The 25,684-nt window shown below is 43.7% G+C and overlaps 1 protein-coding gene across 1 annotated transcript in view; it reads right to left on the minus strand.

The window, feature by feature from the left end:
* The window catches only part of LOC116710902 (D-threitol dehydrogenase), a 47,168-nt gene extending 26,594 nt beyond the window's left edge, over positions 1-20,574 (minus strand). The window contains exons 1-3 of the mRNA XM_032550195.1: positions 18,722-20,574; positions 18,572-18,646; positions 18,285-18,501 (exon numbers count right to left, since the gene is read on the minus strand). Coding sequence (XP_032406086.1) covers positions 18,285-18,501; positions 18,572-18,646; positions 18,722-18,928 — 499 coding nt within the window. The 5' untranslated portion in view covers positions 18,929-20,574. The remainder of the gene's footprint in view (positions 1-18,284; positions 18,502-18,571; positions 18,647-18,721) is intronic.
* Positions 20,575-25,684: the final 5,110 nt, after the last annotated feature.

Here is a 25,684-nt window from a genome sequence, read left to right on the forward strand (position 1 = left end):
ATATAAGAGATAAAAGCTCAGTAAAGTTAACAAAAAAGTAGTTTTCCAACATATGTTGGTGTTTTGCATAGAGTTAGTGTCAGAGCTTATTTATGGCCTTTTACCTCAATTCCCAAATATTAAGATGATTCAAAATAGCCTAAAAGACTCGTCTACAGCTTAGTGCAGGGGTGTCAAACTCCAGTCCTCAAGGGCCACTGTCCTGCAGTCTTTAGATGTGCCACAGGCATAGGGATAGAAACCGGGTAAGGTAAGGTAATTATATTTATATAGAACATTATAATAATAATAATAATAATACTCTTTATTGTCATTATAGAAACCATGCAATAAAGTTACATGGATTATAACAAAATTGGGTGATAAATAGTACTAGCGGATATTTAATGTCTACCGGGTACAAACTGTTCTTCAGTCTGTTTGTCCTTGCTTTATTGCTCCTGTATCTGCAGCCAAATGGCAGCAGTTGGAACAAATTGTGACCGGGGTGTGAGGAGTCTTTTAAAATGTTCTTGGATTTCCTGAGGCAGTGGGACCTGTGGAGTTCGTCAAGAGCAGTCAGAGAGCAGCTGATGGTCTTCTGAGCAGATTTTACAATTCTCTGGAGAGTCTTCCTCTCTGCTGCTGTGCAGCTGGGGAACCACACACAGAGACAATAGCAGATGATGATTTCAATAGAACATCGATAGGACACCAGCAGTTTTTGAGAAATATTGTTCCTTCTGAGGACTCTCAGAAAATAGAGTCTCTGCTGGGCATTCTTTGACAGTTCTGTGGTGTTTACATCCCAAGCCAGGTTATCCATGATATGAACTTCCAGGAAACAGAAGTTTGACACCCTCTCCACTGGATCTCCGCAGATTTTTAGTGGTTGAATATTTCTTTTAATTCTCCTAAAATCCACTATGACAGTGGTTCCCAAAGTGTGGGGCGTGCCCCCTGGTGTGTGTGTGTGTGTGTGGGGGGGGGGGTGCCATTGCAGGGGGGGCGTGGGAAGCAGTATGGATGAAAGAAAAAAAAACGTTACACAAAAGTGTTTCACTATAAAGATTATTTGTAGTGTATTTTGTTGCAACCTGAAGTGTGAAATAAACTTCAGTGTAGTTTGAAAACAAAATATGTGTATAGGTTTACTGTATGTCTGGTTGAACGATGTGTGTGCCCAGTTGATTTTTTTTTCTTTTTTGGGGGGGGATTTTATTGTAATCCATAGGGGGGACCAGAAAATCTTTGTGATCCACTGGGGGGGCCCAGAAGAAAATCTTTGGGAACCACTGCACTATGATCTCCTTGGTTTTGGCTGTGTTTAGGATCAGCTTGTTGTCTGTGCATCATGCTGTCAGTCGCTCCACCTTGTTCTTGTAGGCAGACTCATCCCCCCCTGAGATGAGGCCCCCTACAGTTGTGTCGTCTGCAAACTTAACAAGGGTGGTACTTTGATGGACTGAAACACAATTGTGTGTGTACAGAGTGAAGAGCAGAGGGCTCAACACACAGCCCTGAGGAGAGCCAGTACTGATGTCGATGGTAGGACAGTGGCAACAGCATCTTCAGTTCACCTGTTAGCTCTATAAGCAAACTGGTATGTGTCAAAGTAATGAATGAATGAATATGACTCTGAACCAGTCTTTCAAAACATTTCATCACCAATGGGGTGAGAGTCACTGGTCGGTAGTCGTTCAGGCAGGTGATGGGTGATTTTTTAGGAATGGGAACAATGACGGAGAATTTCAGGCAGGATGGAATTCTGGCTTGACTGATTAAAGACTTCTGTAAAGACCCCATCCAACAGCTCTGCACAGTTCCTCAGCACACGTCCAGGAATACCATCAGGTCCAGCTTTTTGGAGTTGACAGAATATAGTGAGCGTCTCACTTCATATTCTTCTACCTTGAGGATAGAGATGCTTAGTTGCACTGCTTCATTCGGGGCAGTTGCATTGGAGGCTCCAACTTGAAATGAGCGAAGAAGTGGTTCAACTTCTCCGCTAGCGAGATGTCACCTTTGGCTGCTCCATGGTTGGTTCTGTAGTTGGTGATATGCTGGATTCCCATCCAAACCTGCCTGCTGTTGTTGTTCTCCAGATGCTCTTCAATCCTCTCCTTACAGTCTTTTTTAGCTTTTCTGATCCCTGTCAAGCTGTAGAGGTCGTTGTCCCCAGACATGAAAGCAGCATTCCTTTCTTTAAGCAGCCGCTGGACTTCTCTGGTCATCCATGCCTTTCTGTTTGGGAAGATCTGGATACGTCTTTGCACTGTAACATTGTTAGTGCAGGTCTTGATGTAACATAATGATCTAACATGATCATTATGTTAGATCATTATGTTGATAACATCATTATGTTATCAACATGATCTAACTCTGTCAGTGAATAATTTCAGGTCTGTATGTTCAAAAATGTCCCAGTTTGTTCTTTCAAAACAATCCTGCAGCTGCAGAGAGGCATCATTAGGCCAGCTTGTGATGGTTCTTATCGTGGTACGTTCAGATTTCCTCAGGGGGGTTAATGCAGGAATCAAAAACAGTGACATGTGGTCAACCTGCATCAGGTGTGGTAACTGCCTGGCTCTATAACCCAATATGATGTTGAGTAGACCTTATCCAATGTATTGAATCCTCTGGTAGCGCACTTTACATGTTGGAATTTGGGGAGCACTACCTTTAAGTTGACATGACTAAAATCTCCGGCAATAATGCAAACTGCATCTGGATAGCGGCTCTGTTGGTTATTAATGCTGTTATACAGTATTTTTCAGCAACAAGGCAATTCAAAGTGCCTTTCATGAATTAAAAGGAAATACAAATAAAATAATAAACCAAAGGAAAGAGCACAAACCAGAGGAAAGAGCAAAAGAAGCCAAAGTATATCAACTAGATACCCCTGATCTGGGTTGCTGGATAAGTATAAGTAAGTATTCTCTGGACTTTCTAAGTATGTTCTAAATTTGTGAAAGTAATGAGTATTCCACAGTTTCTAAGTAATAATAAAAACTAAGTGTTCCTGTTCTGGAAGAATTATTTTCTGGAGTCTACGTTGGTTCTAATTCCTTTCCTGGGTTGCAATAATAGGAGTTTCTCTGCATTGTAATCTAAAAAGTGTCTAAAAAGTATAATTTGGTCTAAATAGTGAGTACGCCACAATTTCTAAAAATACTAATAAACTAGAATAATCTAAAAAGTATAGTATAGTGAGTCTCTGGATTCTAAGTTTGTTCTAATTCCTTTTCTGGGTTAGTAGTGAGTACTCCATAATTTCTAACAAGTAATACCATAAAAAAGGAAAGGACACATTAAGGAAGTATTGCAGCTTTCAGAGAAAACAGACATGAGTGGAAGGCAGTGACATCAAGGAATACATGTGCTTCCTGTGCTTGTGCATTGCATTTATATGGCCATGATAGCTCAGTGTCCCCATATGAGTTCGATATGATGATGTTATCTAGGAGCATGTCCTTGGGAGCACTCAACTCCACAGCTACATGAATGATAAGAGGAAGGGGTGAAATGGGAATGAGCGTTGTGTTTACATATCTTTGAGGAGATTTGAAATATGCAGCCCTTCCAAGGCTACCACAGAAAAGCCAGTTCAGATACAGAATGTGTTAGGTCGGGTAGATTTTAAATTTCAATCTCCCCTAAAGCCTCACTGATACAACTCAGTTCATCCCAATTATCCAAATTAGAGTGGCCATTCCACTGAACCGAAGCTTGCAACTTCTCCAAGATTGATTCCATCCCATTAGTATTAGAGTCCTCAGCTGGGCTGTGAGTCTCAGCCAGACTCGCATCTAACTTGCATCTCTGTCCACACCACAACAGTCTGAGTGTTCAGTAGTTCGGCCAAATCCGTCACAAATTTGTTGATATGCCAGGTAACAGCAAGCTCCAAGCAGCAGAAATCTTGTTATCATGAATACATTTAGGGTGTATCCTGACGGGTATGTCACCACAGGACAAAAGGGTTCTCCTGTGCTCAGTCTTCTTGCCGAGAAAATTTTATCAATTACATTGAGAGACCAGTTAACCAGATCCATAATTTGTAGATTTGGAAGGCGCATTAGTCCCGCCCAATAAGTTCACCCCAGTTGCGAAAGATATTTGATTTTGAAATCTTCCACTCTTGTGCTTTTATTTTGAAGGTGCAACACAGTGCCTTCAACACTTTCCTCTAACACAATTTTATTATGAGAAGAGCAGGTCAGGGAAGACATAGGAGAGCCTGGTGGAGCTTCAGGGTGTAAAAGTATAAAAATTATATTAATTATAATGGAACCTGAAAGGGGAACAGATGAGGACTGAGGTCAGGTTTATTTATTTTTTTTTTACTTTTCAACATTTTTTTCATTATTTCCACACTATTTGTAAGGGAAATGGTTAGGAGATATGAAAAGAAAAGGGCTTGAAGAGAGGTTTTACAATAAATGATTTTTTTTTTTTTGCTATAAGAAATGGGTTATGCAGTAAATAGAGTTGAGATATTTAATAATGTATACATCAGCACATCAGTTGTTAAAATTCTCATATTCTCTGATAAAAACATACTTTCTTATATTTAGCTGGTTCACATTCTGATACTGTACATTACTGTATTGTCTATTGTGAATACATGAATGCCATGCAGGGAAATCAGAGTCAGAGTGAAGGAGAGACAGGTGCAAACCAGCAGGTAAGACACAGTAACAAATAACAATAGATATTTTAATTAAATGTTTGTGGCTGAAAATAACTGGAGAAAAAAAACATTTAGGCTTTTTTGCTTCAGTCTGTGTTTTTCAACTCATTGAGAGTCATGGCTCATGTTTGGCAAGTTATTGTTACTGAGTTATCAGTTAGATGTGGAAATGATAATTTTCATTTATTTTTGTAACTCAGGGCAAACTGTTGCACCGATGTACTAAGTTGTTCATGAAGAACAAAACTTGTTTTTTAGACTTTATATTTGGTCAAGCAGTAGTGGTCAAACTACTGTATTGAGCTTAAAATTGCTGAGTACCCTTTTACTATCTGTTTTTTACTTTAGAAAGAGAGAATCAGTTCAATTGCCAGTCAACTTATATCAATGCATTTTTGACCAACAATCAAATGTATTTTGACCAAATAAAATATATCAGAATCTGCTAGTAAGCTTGCGTGTGCTACCAGAGTATTTATCTTGTTAATAGAGAGGCAAATGATGAAGTAAGTGTACAGTCCCGGTGTTCTGTTTATCTGTGCTACCCATGAATCTGTCCTACCACAAGGTAGGATGGATGTAATGTGCATGGGCACATCGATCGCTACGTCACATACTGCTTGCTCAGCAGATTTCTTATAAATTCATCCTACCATGGAAGTTTCGTTTCATGTGTTTCATTTCATCGAAGATTATGGTAAGCTTTTTTTAATTTATTTTATACCTGGCTTTCAATAAGCTCCTGTATTACTTCATGTTTTTAGTTTACATGACAGGCAGCTTGTGTCATGATTCCAGCCCTTCAGCTCTGGCTTGGCTGTGCTGATTGCTCATTGCCCTCACCTGCACTGAGCTGGTCCCTACTTAATCAGCTGCTCGTCACCAGCTCAGTGCGAGATCGTCTGTTGCCCCTGTCACAGCTTTCAAGCCTTGTCTCATGTTTCAAAGTGTTTTCTGGTTTCTGATCCTGCCTGTTTTTGACCACAGATTTTTGCCTAATCCTTTTGCTGTTGAAAGTCCTGTTGCTGAACCCTGCCTGTTTCTGACCCTGCCTCCTGCCTTCTGGATTCTGGATTTTCACTGCCTGAGACCCTCCCGTGCATGACCCTGGACCGTTTCACGACTCAGCCTCTGGTTGGTGGATTTTGCCCCTGTCGTCTGTTTGTCCCCTGAGACTCCCACAGATCTCCCCTTGTCCATTCACCCTCCCCTCCCCCGGCTGGACTCCTGACCCCTGTGGATTCCTCGTCCCTGACCCACTAGTGTGACCACATCCTTCTACACCATTTACTTTAGTAATAAAACTTTTTGGTTAACCATCCTCTTGTTGTGGCTGCGTTTTGGGTTCTGGCTGATTCTGCTTTTATCATTACAGTACGATCTCGCCAGTATGAACCCACAGCCAAATCCCGGTTGGTGTTCTAAAGTAGAGGATGCTGTTACCGGCCTAGAAAGAAATGTCCAGGAGCTTTTACAGGGACTTTCTTCTCTAAGGGATTCCCAAACCCAAGCTAGGCCCTCAGTTATGCGGCCACTCCCACTTACTGCCACTCCCATGGTTAACGCTAACAACGAACCCAAGATTCCCCCACCTGAGCGTTTTGATGGGGATCCTGAACAATGCAGACCTTTTTTAACCCAGTGTTCTCTGCATTTTGAACTCCAGCCCTCAGCCTTCCCTTCTGAACGGGCCAAGGTGGCCTATACCATCTCTCTACTATCTGGTAAGGCTAAGCTGTGGGGAACATCTGAGTGGGAGAGTGCTGCTGACAGCTGTGACTCATTTTTAGAGTTTTCTGATGAGATGAAGAGGGTTTTTGATCCTATCCGTCCCGAGAGAGAGGCTGCCAGGAGACTGTTTTCTCTCAAACAGGGCTCTCGACCTGTTTCTGACTATATCATCAATTTCCATGCCTTGAAGTCCAGTTGTCTTTGGAATAATGAAGCCATGTTTGACATTTTTTACCAGGGCCTGTCAGATGATATCAAGGATGAGATTGCTACCCGTGACCCTCCTGTGTCCCTCGAGGCCTTAGAAAGGCTTGCCACGCGGATTGACCAACGCCTTCGTGAACGTAAGAGGGAGAGGTCTCCATCTAATTATCAAAGAAGGGTCTCAACTGTTCAGGTCAGTCCAAGCAGCTTGCCCCAAGTCTTCACGCCCCCCCTTGTTAACACTGAGGAGCCCATGCCGTTGGGTAGGACCCGGCTTTCTGCTGAAGAAAGGGAGAGGAGGTTCAGAAATCACCTGTGTTTTTACTGCGGAGAGAGGAACCATCGAGCTCTTAACTGTCCGTCAAAAAGAACAGGCTCAGTAAGGCTCAGGGGGTCTTTACTGAGCCCTATCCTCAGACATCAGAACCATTCCCACAATCAGTGCACCATCAGATTCCCTGACTCTCCTGAAGGGAGGGAAGTTCCTGTTTTTATTGATTCTGGGGCTGATGCTGACTTTATTGATGTCAGCCTAGCTCATAAGCTCGCCCTGGAGTTGGAACTTCTAGAGAAATCACGTGAGATTTTTGCCATTGATGGGCATCTCATTGATACCATAACTCACTGCACTAAGCCTGTTTCTGTACTGATTTCAGGAAACCACCATGACAGGATCACATTTCTGCTGACCAAGTCCCCAGAGATTCCGGTGATTCTGGGACGCCCTTGGCTCATCAAACACAGTCCAGTCATTAATTGGTTAACGGGTGAGGTTCAGTCTTGGGGACCATCCTGCTCCACTTCTTGTTTGAGGGAAGCTCCCATCATGACATCTCCCTGTGAGATCAACCATGATTACCCAGATTTGTCTAGGGTCCCTAAGGTTTATCATGATTTGTGTGAGGTTTTTAATAAGTCTAAAGCCACTTCTCTGCCTCCTCATAGAGAGTACGACTGTACCATTGACCTTCGCCCTGGAACCACCCCACCTAGGGGCAGATTGTATTCCATTTCTGGTCCTGAAAGAGGGGCTATGGAGGAATACATTTCTGACGCCCTCAAGGCAGGACTAATCAGAAAGTCTTCTTCCCCAGCAGGAGCAGGATTCTTCTTTGTGGGCAAGAAGGATGGCTCTCTTAGACCATGCATCGATTATCGAGGCCTTAACGAGATTACCATCAAGAACAGGTACCCTCTGCCTCTCATGACTTCGGCTTTTGAGCTCCTTCAAGGTAGTACGGTGTTCACTAAACTGGATCTGCGTAATGCTTACCATTTGGTCCGCATAAGAGAAGGAGACGAATGGAAGACAGCATTCAATACCCCTTCAGGGCATTATGAATACCTGGTCATGCCCTTTGGGCTCACTAATGCTCCAGCCGTTTTCCAGGCATTGGTTAACGATGTTTTAAGGGACATGCTTAACAGATTTGTGTTTGTATACCTTGATGACATCTTGATTTTTTCGAAGGATCTTCCTACCCATATCAAGCATGTTCGTGAGGTTCTTCTCAGGCTGCTCCAAAATAAACTATTTGTTAAGGCTGAGAAGTGTGCATTCCACCAGTCATCTGTATCTTTTCTGGGGTTTGTTATTGCTCCCGGCAGGATTAACATGGATCCATCTAAGGTGGCAGCAGTCTTGGAGTGGCCAGAACCATCCAGTTTGAAGGAGCTTCAACGGTTTCTTGGGTTTGCCAATTTTTATCGCCGTTTTATCAAGGATTTTAGTTCAGTGGCTGCCCCCCTTCATCAACTCACTTCTACTAAGACTCAGTTCAAGTGGTCTTCAGAGGCTAAACAAGCCTTTGGTAAGCTTAAGCATCTCTTTACCTCAGCTCCCATTCTGCGTTTTCCTGATCCATCTAACCCTTTTGTGGTGGAGGTTGATGCTTCCGACACTGGGGTCGGCGCAGTCCTATCTCAACGGTTCGCAGATGATGCCAGGTTACATCCTTGTGCCTTTTTTTCTCGCCGGCTCTCTGCCTCCGAAAGTAACTATGACGTTGGAGACAGGGAACTGTTGGCTATCAAGCTAGCCTTAGAGGAATGGAGGCACTGGCTAGAGGGGTCCACACATCCTTTTACTGTGTGGACAGACCATAAGAACTTGGAATACCTAAAGTCTGCCAAGAGACTGAACCCACGCCAAGCTAGGTGGGCACTATTCTTTAGTAGATTTGACTTCACCCTGGCCTATCGACCTGGCAGCAAGAATGTCAAACCAGATGCCCTTTCTAGACTCCATCAATCTTCTGTCTGTCTTTCTGATTCTGTTGACCATAACTACATCCTTCCCTCCAAGACCAGGCTAGCTCTTATCAGTATTGAGACCTTGCTCAAGAGGAGTCATCAGAAACATCCACCTCCAGTTCAGTGTCCTACGGGTCTTCTGTTTGTTCCTGAAGAGATGGTGTCTAAAGTCCTTCAGTTCTGCCATGGCTCTAAACTTTTCTGTCACCCAGGTATAACCAAGACTCTAGCAGTGGTCCAGTCAGGATTCTGGTGGCCCACTCTCAGAAAAGACACACGAGAGTTTGTGTCAGCATGCACCACGTGTTCCAGAGTAAAGCCCTCCAGACGTCCCCCAGCCGGTCTGCTAAGGCCCCTGCCTATTCCACATCGACCGTGGTCCCACCTCTCTATGGATTTTGTCACTGGCCTGCCTCCCTCTCAAGGTAACACTGTACTCCTCACGGTGGTTGACAGATTCTCTAAGATGACCCACCTCATTCCTCTACGCAAGTTACCTTCAGCACCTGATCTCGCTGAAGTGATGGCCCGAGAAGTGTTCAGACTTCATGGCATCCCCCGCAACATTGTCTCTGATAGAGGGCCGCAATTCATTTCCCGTTTTTGGGGTGAGTTTTGCACCCTTCTCGGCATTAACGTCAGTCTCTCTTCAGGTTTTCACCCTCAGACAGATGGCCAGACAGAGAGGATGAATCAGGAGGTTGAGTCCAAGTTGCGCATCCTTTGCATGGATGCTCCCAGTCACTGGTCCCAGAACTTACCTTGGGTTGAGTACGCCATCAATGGATTACCATCAAGTGCCACAGGTCTGTCACCATTTCATGTCGTTTTTGGCTATCAGCCGCCTATTTTCTCTGTTCAGGAAGGGGCTACCAAGGTTCCTGCTGCCCATTTATCAGCACGACGTTGTCTCAGAGTCTGGAGAAAGGCCAGAGCGACTCTCTGCAAGACCTCTGCTGTTTATGCCCGCAATGCCAATCGCCGCAGATCCCAAGCCCCTAGATACCTGGTGGGTCAGAAGGTGTGGTTATCCACTAAGGATCTACCCATCAAGGTAGAGAATCGCAAGTTGGCACCCCGTTTTGTGGGTCCATTTCCTGTTGCCAAGGTTATTAACCCAGCAGCGGTGCGTCTCCATCTGCCCTCTTCGATGCGTGTACACCCCACCTTCCATGTCTCCAAGGTCAAACCTGTGAGGTCATCCAGGTTTTGCCCTCCTTCCAGACCCCCTCCACCCCCCCGACTCATTGATGGAGCCCCTGCCTTTACTGTGAGACGCTTGCTGCGTTCCCGACGTTGGGGCCGTGGCATCCAATATCTTGTCGACTGGCAGGGTTATGGTCCTGAGGAGAGGTCCTGGGTGCCTTCTCGCCTGATCCTGGATAAGGGCCTCATCCGCCATTTCCATTGCCAGCATCCGGACCAGCCCAGAGGGGCGTCAAGAGCCGCCCCTTGAGGGGGAGGTGATGTCATGATTCCAGCCCTTCAGCTCTGGCTTGGCTGTGCTGATTGCTCATTGCCCTCACCTGCACTGAGCTGGTCCCTACTTAATCAGCTGCTCGTCACCAGCTCAGTGCGAGATCGTCTGTTGCCCCTGTCACAGCTTTCAAGCCTTGTCTCATGTTTCAAAGTGTTTTCTGGTTTCTGATCCTGCCTGTTTTTGACCACAGATTTTTGCCTAATCCTTTTGCTGTTGAAAGTCCTGTTGCTGAACCCTGCCTGTTTCTGACCCTGCCTCCTGCCTTCTGGATTCTGGATTTTCACTGCCTGAGACCCTCCCGTGCATGACCCTGGACCGTTTCACGACTCAGCCTCTGGTTGGTGGATTTTGCCCCTGTCGTCTGTTTGTCCCCTGAGACTCCCACAGATCTCCCCTTGTCCATTCACCCTCCCCTCCCCCGGCTGGACTCCTGACCCCTGTGGATTCCTCGTCCCTGACCCACTAGTGTGACCACATCCTTCTACACCATTTACTTTAGTAATAAAACTTTTTGGTTAACCATCCTCTTGTTGTGGCTGCGTTTTGGGTTCTGGCTGATTCTGCTTTTATCATTACAGCTTGTAAATATATTTATAAATGGCTTTAGTTTGCTGTCTGCAATGTTGTTACTACTGTAAACAACTCATTGTTTGGCGGTTAATCAGGACAAAATATGTGGTTTTGTGGGCTATTTTGTCCCTATACTTTAAAATATTTTAGTTAAATTATACTTTTTTTATTAAACCTTGCTAAATAGATGTTGGTAGCGATACTATGTGGGATTGAAACTGAGTAATAAGAGTGTAATACAGCATATCTTATCATTCACTCTTGTGTGGCAGCTGAAGGAGGAACAGCTTGTCCTGCTCTCTCCTGTCTTTACTGATAACTTTGCCTGAGCTATTTTTAAAGTGACAGTTTTTATAGTTATATTCACATTTTCAACATCATAACTGGATTACTACAAACCTAAGGATTGGGGGATTTTCTTACTTTTATTTTTACCTTACTTTTCTTCATCTCCAAGTTGAACCAGGACAAAATGCCTCTGGCCGACCCCAAGGAGATAAGCAGTATTATACAACGACTTCAGTCTATAGAAATGAAGATCAAACAGCTGGAGGTGAACTTTGAAATCAACGCTAACTGTGGAAATCAGACAACTCTTCCTCAAATCAACGGAGAGGTTGTACGACTCGCATCAAGCAGCTCACCCTGGAACGCTCTGGGTGCCAAGCCAAAGCAAAAGTCTCACACCGCAGATCCGATGAGGCGACTGACAGGGAGAACCCCTCACCTGGACGAATCAGCGTGGCCGGCTCTGAGCCGAAACCCACCTTCAACCTCAACACCTACTCCACCAAAGAAAAACAAACAAGCAGCTGAAACCAAAACGGTTCCACCGACCCCGCACCCAAGGACAAAGCCACCAGCCCGAGCCTCAAAACATTCTGACTCTGTGGGAATCCCACTGAAAAACAGATTTTCTGTACTCCAGCCTGAGCCTCTGAGTGAAACCTCGCTTTCAAACATCAACAATGAGGAAAGACCAACACATCCACCCCCCAAAGCCCCAAAGGACAAAGCGGCTATCAGGAAAACGAAAGGTATGCCAAAAGTGCTTATTGTTGGAGATGAGGCAGTAAATGGAATCAGTCACGTTTGCAATCCCAAGAAAACGAGAGTGTTTTCTTTTCCTGGTGACACTGTATCTGATTTAACTCGTAAAGTTCTTTCGCTAACCGCTGATCAGCCAGATATTGAGTCCTTAGTTGTGCATGTTGGAGCCAACGATGTGGCAAAGCAGAAATCTGAGATTCTGAAAAAGGACTTTAATATTCTACTGAACACTATGGGAAAGTTAAAAATGAAGTTATTTCTCAGTGGTCCAATTCCATCACCTCAATGGGGAGACGAAAAATACTCCAGGCTGGACATGATAAACAAATGGCTGATTAAAACCTGCTCTGCCAGCTCAGTGACCTTCATCGATAACCTCTGGATCTATTGGCAGCGCTTTCACCTTTTTGGAAGAGGCGGACGCAATCTTAATAAACATGGGATATAGCTACTCACTGCAAATCTTTTTCATTTTATCAACAAGGACAGCAACGTGATCATCGCTTCAGAAGGCTCAAGGATTTCTGACTAGGAAGAAACACTCGGCTTATCAGGAACAAAAACAAGCTGATACAACATCGACTGGAGATGGAGCGACTGGTTCCCTACCTCCTTCTTCCCTCCCTCTCTGCTCACCCACTTATTCACAGGATTCACAAGATACACATGAAGAAATGTCTTCTGGACTGGAGTTTCTTAAATTTACAGATGGAATGAATCAACAGGTTGTACTTGGGACGTCTCTCCTTAGCGCTCACGTAGCAGACCTCACTTCATTTAGCCACCTGACTCTAACTTCCCAGAGGATCCATCACTCTGCATTTCTGAGGTCTGAGGCCGGGGTCCAGACTTTATCTTTACACCCTTCTTGCTCCAGAATGTGTCTGGCCCCCCGGCACTGCAGAACAGGACATTACCTGTCCGGATCACTACAAGAAAATTTACAAGAAACAGAAACATAAAATACAGCTGTTTTAATTCAAACATCAGACTGATCCCTTGCCTAAAGGAACCTCAGACTGAAGAACTCTTGGCCTCCAAGTCACTTAAACTAGCTCTTTTAAACACAAGATCTCTCTGTGCTAAAGCTCTATTAATTAATGATTTCATCACTGAGCATAATATCGATGTTATGTTTCTGACAGAAACATGGTTGAATGATAATAATGAATCGATCGTTCTAATTGAATCTGCGCCTCCTAACTACAATTTCTTCAGTAAGAATAGAAAACACAAAAAAGGAGGAGGTGTCATGTTCCGTGTTTTTCTGTGTTTATTTAGAGTTTTCTGTGTCCTTGAGTCTCTTCGTTGTCCTGTCCTCCCCTTGATTGTTCCCAGGTGTGTCTCGTTTCTCGAGATACTTAAAGATCTCGGGATCTTGTTCACGAATGGGGGAAGAAGGGAGCGGGAGATCGACAGGCGGATTGGCGCAGCGTCTGCTGTCAAGCGGGCGCTGTACCGGTCCGTCGTGGTGAAGAGAGAGCTGAGCCAAAAAGCGAAGCTCTCGATTTACCGGTCGATCTACGTTCCCACCCTCATCTATGGTCATGAGCTTTGGGTCATGACCGAAAGAACGAGATCGCGGATACAAGCGGCCGAAATGGGTTTTCTCCGTAGGGTGGCTGGGCTCTCCCTTAGAGATAGGGTGAGAAGCTCAGTCATCCGGGAGGGACTCAGAGTAGAGCCGCTGCTCCTTCACATCGAGAGGAGCCAGTTGAGGTGGCTCGGGCATCTGGTCAGGATGCCTCCTAGACGCCTCCCTGGTGAGGTGTTCCGGGCACGTCCCACCGGGAGGAGGCCCCGGGGAAGACCCAGGACACGCTGGAGGGACTATGTCTCTCGGCTGGCCTGGGAACGCCTCGGGATTCCCCCGGAGGAGCTAGAAGAAGTGGCTGGGGAGAGGGAAGTCTGGGCCTCCCTTCTGAAGCTGCTACCCCCGCGACCCGACCTCGGATAAGCGGAAGAAGATGGATGGATGGATGGGTGTCTCGTTTCTGTGATTACCCCCCCTTGCATTTAATGCCACCTGTGTGTCTGCGTCTCTGTCGGGTCCTCGTCGCTTGTTGTGTGATTTCTGTCTGCCTGTTCATTTGCCACGCCATCATTCTGTTGCTACCGGTGTGAGCCCTGGTTTCCGCTCAGCCGTGCCGCCAGAATCTTTGTGGACTTTTTTGAACGTTATTCAGTATTAAAATTACCATCTTTACCTCATCCTGGGTCTGCTGCATCTGCCTCACCACATCCACCGCACCAATTCATGACAGAAGGACCCGACCAAACCGAGGTGAGAAAGCAGTTCATGGCTCAGCAGTACCAAGAGGTATGGATCCAGCAGCAGTTGGAGCTGGCTCAGCGGGATCTCTACAGGGACGTAGAGACCCTGCCATCTCCGCTGCTGCTGGAAGAAATGGGACTGGACTCGGACTACACCCTGGCGATTAACCAGATGCACACCCCGACAGCCACCACCCTCGCTACCCCGTCGCTACCGGCAAACCTTTTTGAGCCCAATTCAGAGGAGGACTTTACTTACCTGTTCAATCTGTTCAAAAGAGACTCAGTTATGTTGGAGATAGTATTTGAACTACATGACCGGTTCATTCAGGGCAAACACTCTCCTCCCGCCTCCGATCCAGCGTCCATTCCTGCCGGCGTTCCTGCCGGCGCTCCTCCGCCGCCAGTCCTGAGGCGTCGCCCCGGCTCACCTCCGCAGCCGGCCCCGAGGCTTCGCCCCGGCATTCCTCCGCAGCCGGTTCCAAGGGTGCGCTCCGGCCTTCCTCTGCCGCCGGTTCCAAAGGTGCGCTCCGGCATTCCTCCACAGCCGGCTCCGAGGCTTCGTGCCGGCATTCCCCCGCTGCCGGCTTCGTGCCGGCATTCCCCTGCTGCCGGCTCCGAGGCTTCGCTCCGGCATTCCTCCAGCCGGCGCATCAGCCAGCGCACCAGAGACAGAGACCCTCTGCGGTCCTCCCGGACCGAGACCCTCTGCGTTCCTCCCGAGACCGAGACCCTCTGCGCTCCTCCCGGGACCGAGACCCTCTGTGGTCCTTCCGAAACCGAGACCCTCTGCGTTCTTCCCGAGACCGAGACCCTCTGCATTCCTCCCGAGACCGAGACCCTCTGCGTTCCTCCTGAGACCCCGACTCCCGAGAGCCTCTGCGTTCCTCCCGAGACCCTCTGCGTTCCTCCCGAGACCCTCTGCGTTCCTCCCATGACCCCGACTCTCTGTGCTCCACCCGAGACCCCGACTCTCTGTGCTCCACCGGAGACCCCGACTCTCGGTGCTCCTCCCGAGACCCTGCCTCTGGGTGCTCGTCGTCGCCGTCTGTGGGCGGCCCCCGGGACTCCTCATCGCCACCTTCAGCGCCGCAGACGACCGCCGGACCACCTTCGTGGTTCCCGCCTCCAGCGCCGCGGACGACCGCCGGACCACCTTCATGGTTCCCGCCTCCAGCGCCGCGGACGACCGCCGGACCACCTTCGTGGTTCCCGCCTCCAGCGCCGCGGACGACCGCCGGACCACCTTCATGGTTCCCGCCTCCAGCGCCGCGGACGACCGCCGGACCACCTTCGTGGTTCCCGCCTCCAGCGCCGCGGACGACCGCCGGACCACCTTCGTGATTCCCGCCTCCAGCGCCGCGGACGACCGCCGGACCACCGCCGGACCACCGCCGGACCACCTCCGTGGTTCCCGCCTCCTTTGCCTCCGCCCACCCTGTGGGTAGTTTTTTGTTGTTTTTGGACTCTTGGCCCTTCCTGTGCCTCCACCCACTCCGTTGGGTTGTTTTTTGTTGTTTTGGACTCTGAGTGTTGTCTGTGTTTCCGCCCACTCCTTTGGGTAGTTTTTTGTTGTTCCTGGACTCTGGCCCCCCATCCGGCGCCCCTCCGCCCACCCTTGTTGTGTTTTTTGTTTTTTTGGGCGTCTGGTAGCCGCCCTTGAGGGGGGGGTATTGTCATGTTCCGTGTTTTTCTGTGTTTATTTAGAGTTTTCTGTGTCCTTGAGTCTCTTCGTTGTCCTGTCCTCCCCTTGATTGTTCCCAGGTGTGTCTCGTTTCTGTGATTACCCTCCCGTGCATTTAATGCCACCTGTGTGTCTGCGTCTCTGTCGGGTCCTCGTCGCTTGTTGTGTGATTTCTGTCTGCCTGTTCATTTGCCTCGCCATCATTCTGTTGCTACCGGTGTGAGCCCTGGTTTCCGCTCAGCCGTGCCGCCAGAATCTTTGTGGACTTTTTTGAACGTTATTCAGTATTAAAATTACCATCTTTACCTCATCCTGGGTCTGCTGCGTCTGCCTCACCACATCCACCGCACCAATTCATGACAGGAGGCGTGGCTTCAATATTTAAGAATACCATAAATAGTAGTAAAATCTCTTTGGGTCACTTCACCTCTTTTGAGTATCTTGGAATTGAGGTTAAAGGCCACAAACGAACGTTGACTGTAACTCTACAAAACTCCAACTTTTGTTGAAAAGTTCTTTACTGACTTGAATGAGCTTCTATCTCTCCTATGTATTGATTATGATTGTTTAATAATTGTCGGTGATTTCAACATTCATGTTGACAACCCCCAAGACAGAGGGGCAAAAAAGCTCGCTAATATTTTAGAGACTTTTGGTCTAACACAACATGTCAAACGAGCAACACACACTCAAGGACACACACTGGACCTGATTATCAGTAAGGGTGTGAATATTTCCAATGTCTCTGTAACTGATGTCACATTGTCGGATCACTTCGCTGTTATCTTTGAAAGTTCTTTATCTTTTAACCCACTTATACAAACAGCAACCATCACAAAACGTTCTCTCACTGAAAACACAGCAGAAACTTTTAATCAAATCTACTCTTCATCCTCACCCTTAAGCTGTAATGATGTAGATAAGTTGGTAAATGATTTTCAGTCTAAAGTCTCAGATATTATTGATTCCATTGCCCCAATTAAAATGAAGGTTGTGTCTGGTAAAAAGAAATCTCCATGGAGAAATACACAAACAGTTAGATCTGCAAGACAACTCTGCCGTAGGGCAGAACGAAAATGGCGTAAAACTCAACTCCACGTTCATTGTAATATCTATAAAGAAAGACTACGTAACTATCATTTAACACTAAAACATGCAAGAGAGGCTTTCTTTGCAGATGTCATAAACAAAAACATTAACAATGCTCGAGCTTTATTTGCAACAGTAGACAGAATCACAAACTCTCCTGTGACGTTACCGCCTGAATTCCAACGTATTGCCGCCTGCAACCAGTTTTCCAGCTTCTTTTCAGAGAAAATTCAAAAAATCAGAGGATTAATCTGTACATCCACTATAAAGTCAGTACCAATGCTGTGCCCAAACAAAACAAATACAGGAAAAATGACCCAATTCCAACTACTTAATTATAAAACCCTACAGGAAATTATAAGTCAACTAAGCTCCAGTTCCTGCTGTCTACATGTTTTACCCACACATTTCTTTAAGAAAGTCCTGCCTGTTATTGCTGCTGATCTGATCCAAATAGTGAACTCATCGCTCTCATCAGGCGTTTTCCCTCAGGCTTTGAAAACAGCAGTAATCAAACCACTTATAAAAACTAACCATAACTATGCAGATGACACACAGCTCTACATTACGATGTCACCAGGTGACTCAGAGCCCATCCAATCACTGAACAGATGCTTAGAACAGATAAATGTGTGGATGTGCCAAAACTTTCTCCACCGCGACCTGAGTCGTTGGATTAGAATGGGAGAAAATAAAAAATGATTATGAAAAAAAAAAAAAAAGTACAGTAGGACAAATGGTGAGTCACCTGTATTTCACTGCTCTTCTGACTGAGCCGCTGTATCCTGACTCCACTCAGTAAGCGTTTTTTTTCTTCTAAAGCCTGCGGTGCAGGTGTGTTTTTTCGAGAGAAGAACATAGTTATTGGTAGTTGTTGTCGCTCTTTTTTCTTCTGGGCAAAAAGATTTTTATAAACCGATATGCCACCATCGATTATGTTAAATTTGGCAAGCTGTTTTATGTATGTGTACATATTAAACCGCAACATTGTTGACACACAGGTAGAGAAGAAGCGGAGAGACTGTTTAGCCAATCAGAATGCAGAACACAATGCACGATGCAAATCCGTGAAGCAGCGAGACCGTGAAAGGTGAAACGTAATATAGCGAGGGTTCACTGTAAATGTTAAAAATGGCTAAATCTGGCTAAATTTCAATAAATGTGGCCAAATGTGACTAAACATGACTAAATGTTAATAAATTTAGCTAAATGTGACTAAACGTGAAAAACTTCTTTATTTATGCAAGACAGTTCCTTTTTGCGACCATGTATCTCACCTTTGAGGAGGAGCTCCTTAACCACTGCCTCAGCTTTGGTCTGGTCTATGTCCACCACAGCCACCTTGGCACCAGCCTCACCCAGGGCATGAGCAAACCCCCGGCCAATGCCCTGCCCGCCACCTGTCACATAGGCCACCTTCCCATCCAGACGCATCCGATCCAGGATGAAACGCCCCTTGACACCTCGAAAGACTTCATCGTCCGTAATGTCATCCTAATGGACAAGATCTAAGACTAAGGCTTATTCAGAGATAACCATACCAAGAGGAAGGTTTCAACTGTACCTGAGAGAGCAAATATGCTGAGGTCAGAGAGACACGCCTGATAAGACTGATGCCATCTCTGAGAGGGATGATGACCTTTCAAACACAAAGGGTGACATTAACATTAAAAGGGAATAGGAATCAAAAACCCAAATGAAGTCAGAGAAGTACCTGCTCTACCCGGGGATCATTCGCAATAAACTGGTTGAAATCTCGAAGAGCCAGGCCGTTGATATCCGTAGTGTCTTTAAGATAAACCCTTGCTTTGAAGAGTGAGTTATCTACACATATAACCCCTTGCAATCTCAACAAGTTATTGTCCATAATAAAGTTGTAGTAATTGATATAATTACTCTTGTCTGCATCAATGAAGACCATGTCGAATTGGTCACCGGTGGCGGCTAATTCCTGGGGAAAAAAAAGAAAAGGAATGTGACATAATTACAAAACTTGCAAGTGTGCACTAAAATGTCAGTTAATAACTGACCAGTCTGGTTATGAAAACAAACTGACACAAACAGTGACAGGAAAAGTAAAGAGGTGAAGAAGTGCAGCGGGTCAATCTGTACCAGGTCACCTTCCAGAATATTCAAATAAGAAGATTCTTTTGAAATATGTAAAACATATGTTTTTTTGTCTCACTGGACTGTCGCTGACAAGAACACAGAGTAATTATTTCTCATTTAAGAATTACTTACAACTCCACAACTTCTTAGTTTAAGCACAGATTTCTTGCAAACACGCTAATTTCTTTAATTTGACAGCAGTTGTGTGTATAGTCAACTGGCAGTGGATGAACCTTTGCCACAGATTGTGCTGAATCTACACACCAGCCAGTGCCTCTAGAGTCTAAAGGTAAAAAGCATGAACCACATATGAGGGGTCATTTTACCAAGGCTGTTGTACCCTGAAGTTGCTTAATTTCCTAGGTTTTGAAATCGCGTTTTGCTTTTCATTGTAAAATGTTGACCTTAGGTTTCTGCATATCTGTTGGATACCTTTGTAGGCTTCTCATGGTATTTATACATTGCAGCCATAGAATGTGTACCAAAGACAAAAACAACCTCTGAGTCGAATGGTTTTTGAACCCAAACTTGAATGTGGTACATCTGACTAAAAACGTGATGTCACAAACGTCTTTGCCAACACAGAGTTAGTGTATTTTAGCTGATGCAATGCAGTGCCATGTGTGTATTCACATTAATATATTTGCAACTGCAAATAAATATTATGCAACACATTGCCGATGTGCGTGAACTAATTGGTAATAGTGATCTTTACAACATGCACACTGCCAGTCTGTAAATACGCCTGTCAACTGGGTGAAAACAAATCAAACTAATTAACAAATAGAAAATGCAGATGTTAACCAGGGGTGCAATATTTCTCAAGTCAGTAGAGTAAGTGAATTTTATATTAAGGTAAGTTGAATTTTTCCACTTATGTTCTATTCAGGCATTTCATATATACAGTATGGAGAACTTGGTTATCTCCAAGTACCAGGGCAGCTTTACTCTACAAAAAGGATATCTGAAGAATGTATTCTAATTGCTTAATTGAATTTAATAAGTCACCTGTAATTGTGAGGATGTCACACCATCCAGATTAACATGTTCATCTATAGCTAAATGTTGTTAAAGTTAACTATCAATGTCTTTGTTTAAGATAATTTTAGAAAGGACATGCAGGCTAAATAAGACCAGTTCTCTACATATATTCAGGGCTAAATAAGGACATGATCTTAAACAAAAAATGAAATGATGTCCATGATATTAGAGAAATACACGGCTCAAAAAATAAAGGGAACACTTAACAAAACAATGTAATGCAGTCACACCTTTGTAGAATCAATGCCACCAGTTAGTAACACTTATTGTGAATCAATTTCACCTGCTGCTGATGAGAGGCAATTCGCAAGACAACACCTATAAAAGCGTGATATTGCAGGTGGTGATTACAGATCATTTCTCTGTCCTTTTCCTTTCTAGTTTATCAATGCTGTCCCTCATCAAGGGATCATGAGGCGTTTTTTACAGCCCACCGAAGTTGCTTAAATAGTCAAAGATGGAACATCAATGCGAGTGGTGGCGAGAAGATTTTCTGTCACTCAGCACAGTGTCTAAAAGCCCAAAACATGGATTAAGTAACAGGAGACTGGCCAATAAAACTAGAGATACTGAGGGAGCCATAAGAGGGCTACGGCCCAGCAACAGGACAGCTACCTGCAAGGAAGAATAGGAGATCCACTTCACAAAATGTGCGTCTCCTACAGGCCACTAATGTGCATGTTCACATATATTTATATATATATACAGTACAGACCAAAAGTTTGGACACACCTTTTAATTCAATGAGTTTCCTTTATTTTCATGACTATTGACATTGTAGATTCACACTGAAGGCAGCAAAACTATGAATAACACATGTGGAAATATGAACTAAACAAAAAAGTGTAAAACAACTGAAAATACCCCTTATATTCTAGTTTCTTCAAAGTAGCAACCTTTTGCTGTGATTACTGCATTGCACACACTCTGCATTTTCTCGATGAGCTTCAAGAGGTAGTCACCTGAAATGGTTTTCACTTCATAGGTGTGCCCTGTCAGGTTAATAAGTGGGATTTCTTGCCTTATAAATAGTCATGAAAATAAAGAAAACCCATTGAATTAGAAAGGTGTGTCCAAACTTTTGGTCTGTACTGTATATACTGTATATATATATATATATATATATATATATATATATATATATATATATATATATATATATATATATATATATATATATATATATATACTGTATATATCAGTGATGTGCGGTCAGGGGAGGCAGAGCCTCACCTGTCATCATGGAAAGATAACATACAATGATAAAATAATTTATATTGCTATTTTCACCCTGTAGTTTGTACTATAAAGTACCTATTTTTCATTTAGCTTAACCAATTCTGATTATTTTTTCTTCAAAATTGCTGAATCTTCGCATTTTCCCATTCAAATGCTCGGAAGTGAAGTTGGTGAACCAGCAGCGAGCTGAGCTTCACCTTGGATTGCGCAACCTCTCGCTAACTGCGCTGGCTGCCATTCTATAAGAGCATGCTCCTCCTATCTGTATGTCGCCAATAAAATGGCTAAAAAACATTTAATGTATGAACTGATTTTCCATAATTTAGCTTATGTATACACAGTGTTTTTTGTCACTAACTGTGTGTAACGTGTTTCGTGTGCGGAGAAGCGATCATAAACGGCAGAGAACAGATTCGAGGTGATGCAGGCGGTTCTCTTGCCTCATAGCAGCGGGTGCTCATGATCCAGATATTGTGACTCCACAACTGCAGAGTAAGAGACAGTAACAGCGAGCTAGCCATACAGTAAGTCAAGTGCAGCGATATACTGTATTAATAGTTTTCTCCTCTTACCACCGCAACCACTTACTAATAATCGCAAAATAAACAAACCTAAAACCATACTACTGCAACAGACTTAACGTCCTGCTCTTTGTGTGGGAAATACTTGAGTGGTTTTTTGTGGTGTTGTTGTCAGTTGCTATGGCAACGAGTCTACGCGCAGCTGCGCTGATCCAGAGAGCAAGACAGAAGTGGTTTTGAGTTGTGCTTTAACGGTTTTTCCCTTTGCTGTGGAGCACAGCACGAAATTAATAATATCTACGTCCGAGTTTGATTGAGTTAACGGAATTAATCTACCGCGGCAGCGCTGCTATGGATGATATGTAAAAGAATAGTGTTTCTGCCCTCCAGTGTTTTCAGCATGCGCGAAATTTCCTTATGTAAACAATGACATGCAGGGGGTCAATATTTGTAAATCTGATTATAATTAGATTTACAAATATAGCCTCAAATTAGCCTCACCAGCTATGTATATGTAGCCCAGGAAATACTTAGTCTCACAGGACACAATAATTGGGGTTCTTAATGTGCAGTATATTTTATTTTCAGTTGAGACAGATTAAACAAAACTGTCTTGTTTCTTAATTTTGTTCAAAAATTAGAACATATGTGTACCAAACACATCTCAATCAATTCCACTGTGTTAGTAATGATTTTCAATTTGAGATCTAGGATGTTATTTTAGTCACATCACAAGATTCTGCAACTTGTAGAGCAAATGGTTTCTGTATTACTTTTGGTCTCCTACTTCTTTCACAATATTGTCTTGGTGTTTTATTGGCTCAGGTTGGCCTTTAGCTGTTGAACAGCCCCAAATTTGTCACCAGATAACTGGTTCACAGAGATCATGATTGGTTCAATATCTGCTAAATGCCAAGGTCCACTGGCTGGAAAATAAGGCCAAAACATCATCTATTCACCACCATACATAATAGTTGGAAGGAAAAGCCTGCTGGTCGGACCACTTACTATGGAGGCCCTGAGGTACAAACCACCTCAACAAATTAAAAAACACAACATTAACGAAGCACAATTACAAATTCAAAAACTCTACAACATTAACAAAACGGAAAGGGTTGGAGACCTGAGAAATGGCTGATTGGACAGCAGTGCTTTTAAACTGGAAGTTATCGCTTGATAACCAGCCCGTTGTTGCGATACGCTATAGCATCCGCCATATTGTTAGTGGCTTATCTGCCAGCAAGCTAATACAAGTGAATGGCCAAACTTCGTAAAGTGCCGTTCTGCAAAGTATTTTATGTTAATGAATGTCACTGACACAATCTCTCACACACTATTATATTTAGGAATGGAAAAAAAAACAAACGTTTCAAACTTTTTGATGTGATTTTTTAATTGTTTTGGGGTACAATAATTACATTTGATACAGCTGATTTTGATAAATCGCTTTTGTTGATGAACACGCACACACACACGCACACCCCCACACACACCCTTACAGTGGTGTATTCATGAACATATTAACCACAATTCCATAATTCAATGGGCATTTGCTATTTCAAGATATGAATAAAAACCGTAACTTCATTAACATTTTTAGGCATTTTATTGTAAAGACAAACTTTGATAATAGTTGTCAAACTTTAGCTACATAATTTTACTTTAAATATGTTGGCTGTGCTATAGTCAGCAATGTGAACAAAATCTAACAGATTAAATTATTTTTAATTTCTTTACATAAACTGTCATAATACCCTAATAATTCAAATTGATGTATTTCACTTAAAATACACAAAAAGTGAAAGAAAAAAGTGTACAGTACATTACAAATGTATTTATATTATACTGGCAACACAGAGCACAAGCAGGGGTTCAGTCTGCTGGTCAAGCTGGGAGCAGTTTGGTGACTGGGCCTTCTGAGACATCTGGCTAGTCACAGGTTAAAACAAACGATAAAAATTATCTTAATGATAAAAATTAACAGTGTAATAGAAAATACATCCCTGATTCATTCACATTCAGGAAAAAAAAACATATCTTCACCATATCGGTACATTGACTTAGCATTTAAACACAGACATCGTGGAGATGAGGTGGGAAACAGAAGTCTGAAGAAAAACAGCTCCAGCTCTGATCTTTATGGACCTGTCCTGATGAAATCCCCCGGTCTCCACGCTGCTTTCTGGATTAATGTACTTTCAGTCCACTTCAGGTTCGCTGTTATATCAAACAAATTATTTTAATCTACATAAATTATAAGAAACATCTTACAGAACACTGACGTACCTTAAAGTAACCATGTTTGACCACAAACAGCGACTTGTCTTGTGAACTTTTAGGTAACCATGGCAACAATAAATAAACGGCAAAAGCGCCTGTTACAGGTTTCTCATTGCTTCTCCCTCTTTAGAAAAACACATTATAAAAAAAGTTAGCTAAGCTAAGAAAATAATCAGAGTAGTTAACTGGGGCAATTTAGTTACAAAGGAAATATTTCTCTGTTGTTTAGAAGCTTGTTTCACCACGAAAATGCACAGTACTGGCCACAAAATCAAGAAATTCTGCTCGTAAATTTAAGTTATTATTATCTTTAATTCTTACCTGTGAAAGGTAAAGGCAGTGGGTCCACATTGTACTGTAAAACGGTTGAAATTAGTCCATGCAGCACATTCTCTCTACTGCCACTTTCAAGATGGCGGTGACGTAAGTAGGATTCAGCGTATACATATTCATGCCTATTGTCCAATCAGCGATCTCTCAGGTCTCACACTGGGACATACCTCTTCCGTTTTGTTATTGTTGTGGCGTTTTTGTAAATTGTAATTGTGCTTCATTAATGTTGTTGTGTTTTGTAATTTGTGATTGTGCTTCGTTAATGTTGTTGTGTTTTTGTAATTTGTAATTGTGTCCCATTATTGTTGTTGTGTTTTTGAATTTGTAATTGTGCTTCGTTAATGTTGTTGTGTTTTTGAATTTGTTGAAGTGGTTTGCACCTCAGGGCCACCGTAACTTTTACCATTTAACAAAAACTCACAGACCACCCAAATTCAAGTTGTCCCCACAACTTGAAGTAGAAAACATATGGAAAACACATGGCTATCAAAAAGTCCTTAAGTGTGTAAAATTTCAACAGTTTAGGGATATTTGGAATTTAGAAGAATAATAAAAGACAAATTGACTTAAATTGCATGGACAAAAACAAACATTTTCTTTCAGCCACTGGTCAGTAAAATAATTTTATTTTAAGTGTTAAGATGAAGTTAGTCAGTGTGGGGAGCAACACTGTTCATCCCCTCTTCACTGGCATATTGCATTCAGCACAGCCGCAGACCAAGATCTGCATGCCTGTGTACCGTAATAATGAAACAAAAACTCCATCATGGACCTCTACACATTACAATGCACATCATGAAAGACTCCATCCATCCTGCACACAGTCTGTTCCATCTCCTTCCCTCAGACAGGAGGCTGGGGAGCATCCAGAGCAAGACCAACAGGCTGAAAAACAGTTTCCTCCCTGCAACCGTCAGACTGCTGAACTCCAGCTGCACTTAATTCATTTACACAGTTTGAAAAAGACTGCTTCAGACAATAATCTTTGTCGATGCAGAATGATGGGCTTCAAATTGTTTGGAAAGCTTCTTTAGGTCCAGGTTTATTAGCCATCAACAATTGATTCTCTAAGGTGATCTCTCTCATCCCTGGCAATATGTTAACATAGACTTGTTTGCTCTAAAGCAGCCAACTGTCAATACTTCCCCCTTTTT

This window comes from Xiphophorus hellerii, chromosome 20, assembly GCF_003331165.1.
Source record: "Xiphophorus hellerii strain 12219 chromosome 20, Xiphophorus_hellerii-4.1, whole genome shotgun sequence".
In the NCBI taxonomy this organism is placed as follows: Eukaryota; Metazoa; Chordata; class Actinopteri; order Cyprinodontiformes; family Poeciliidae; genus Xiphophorus; species Xiphophorus hellerii.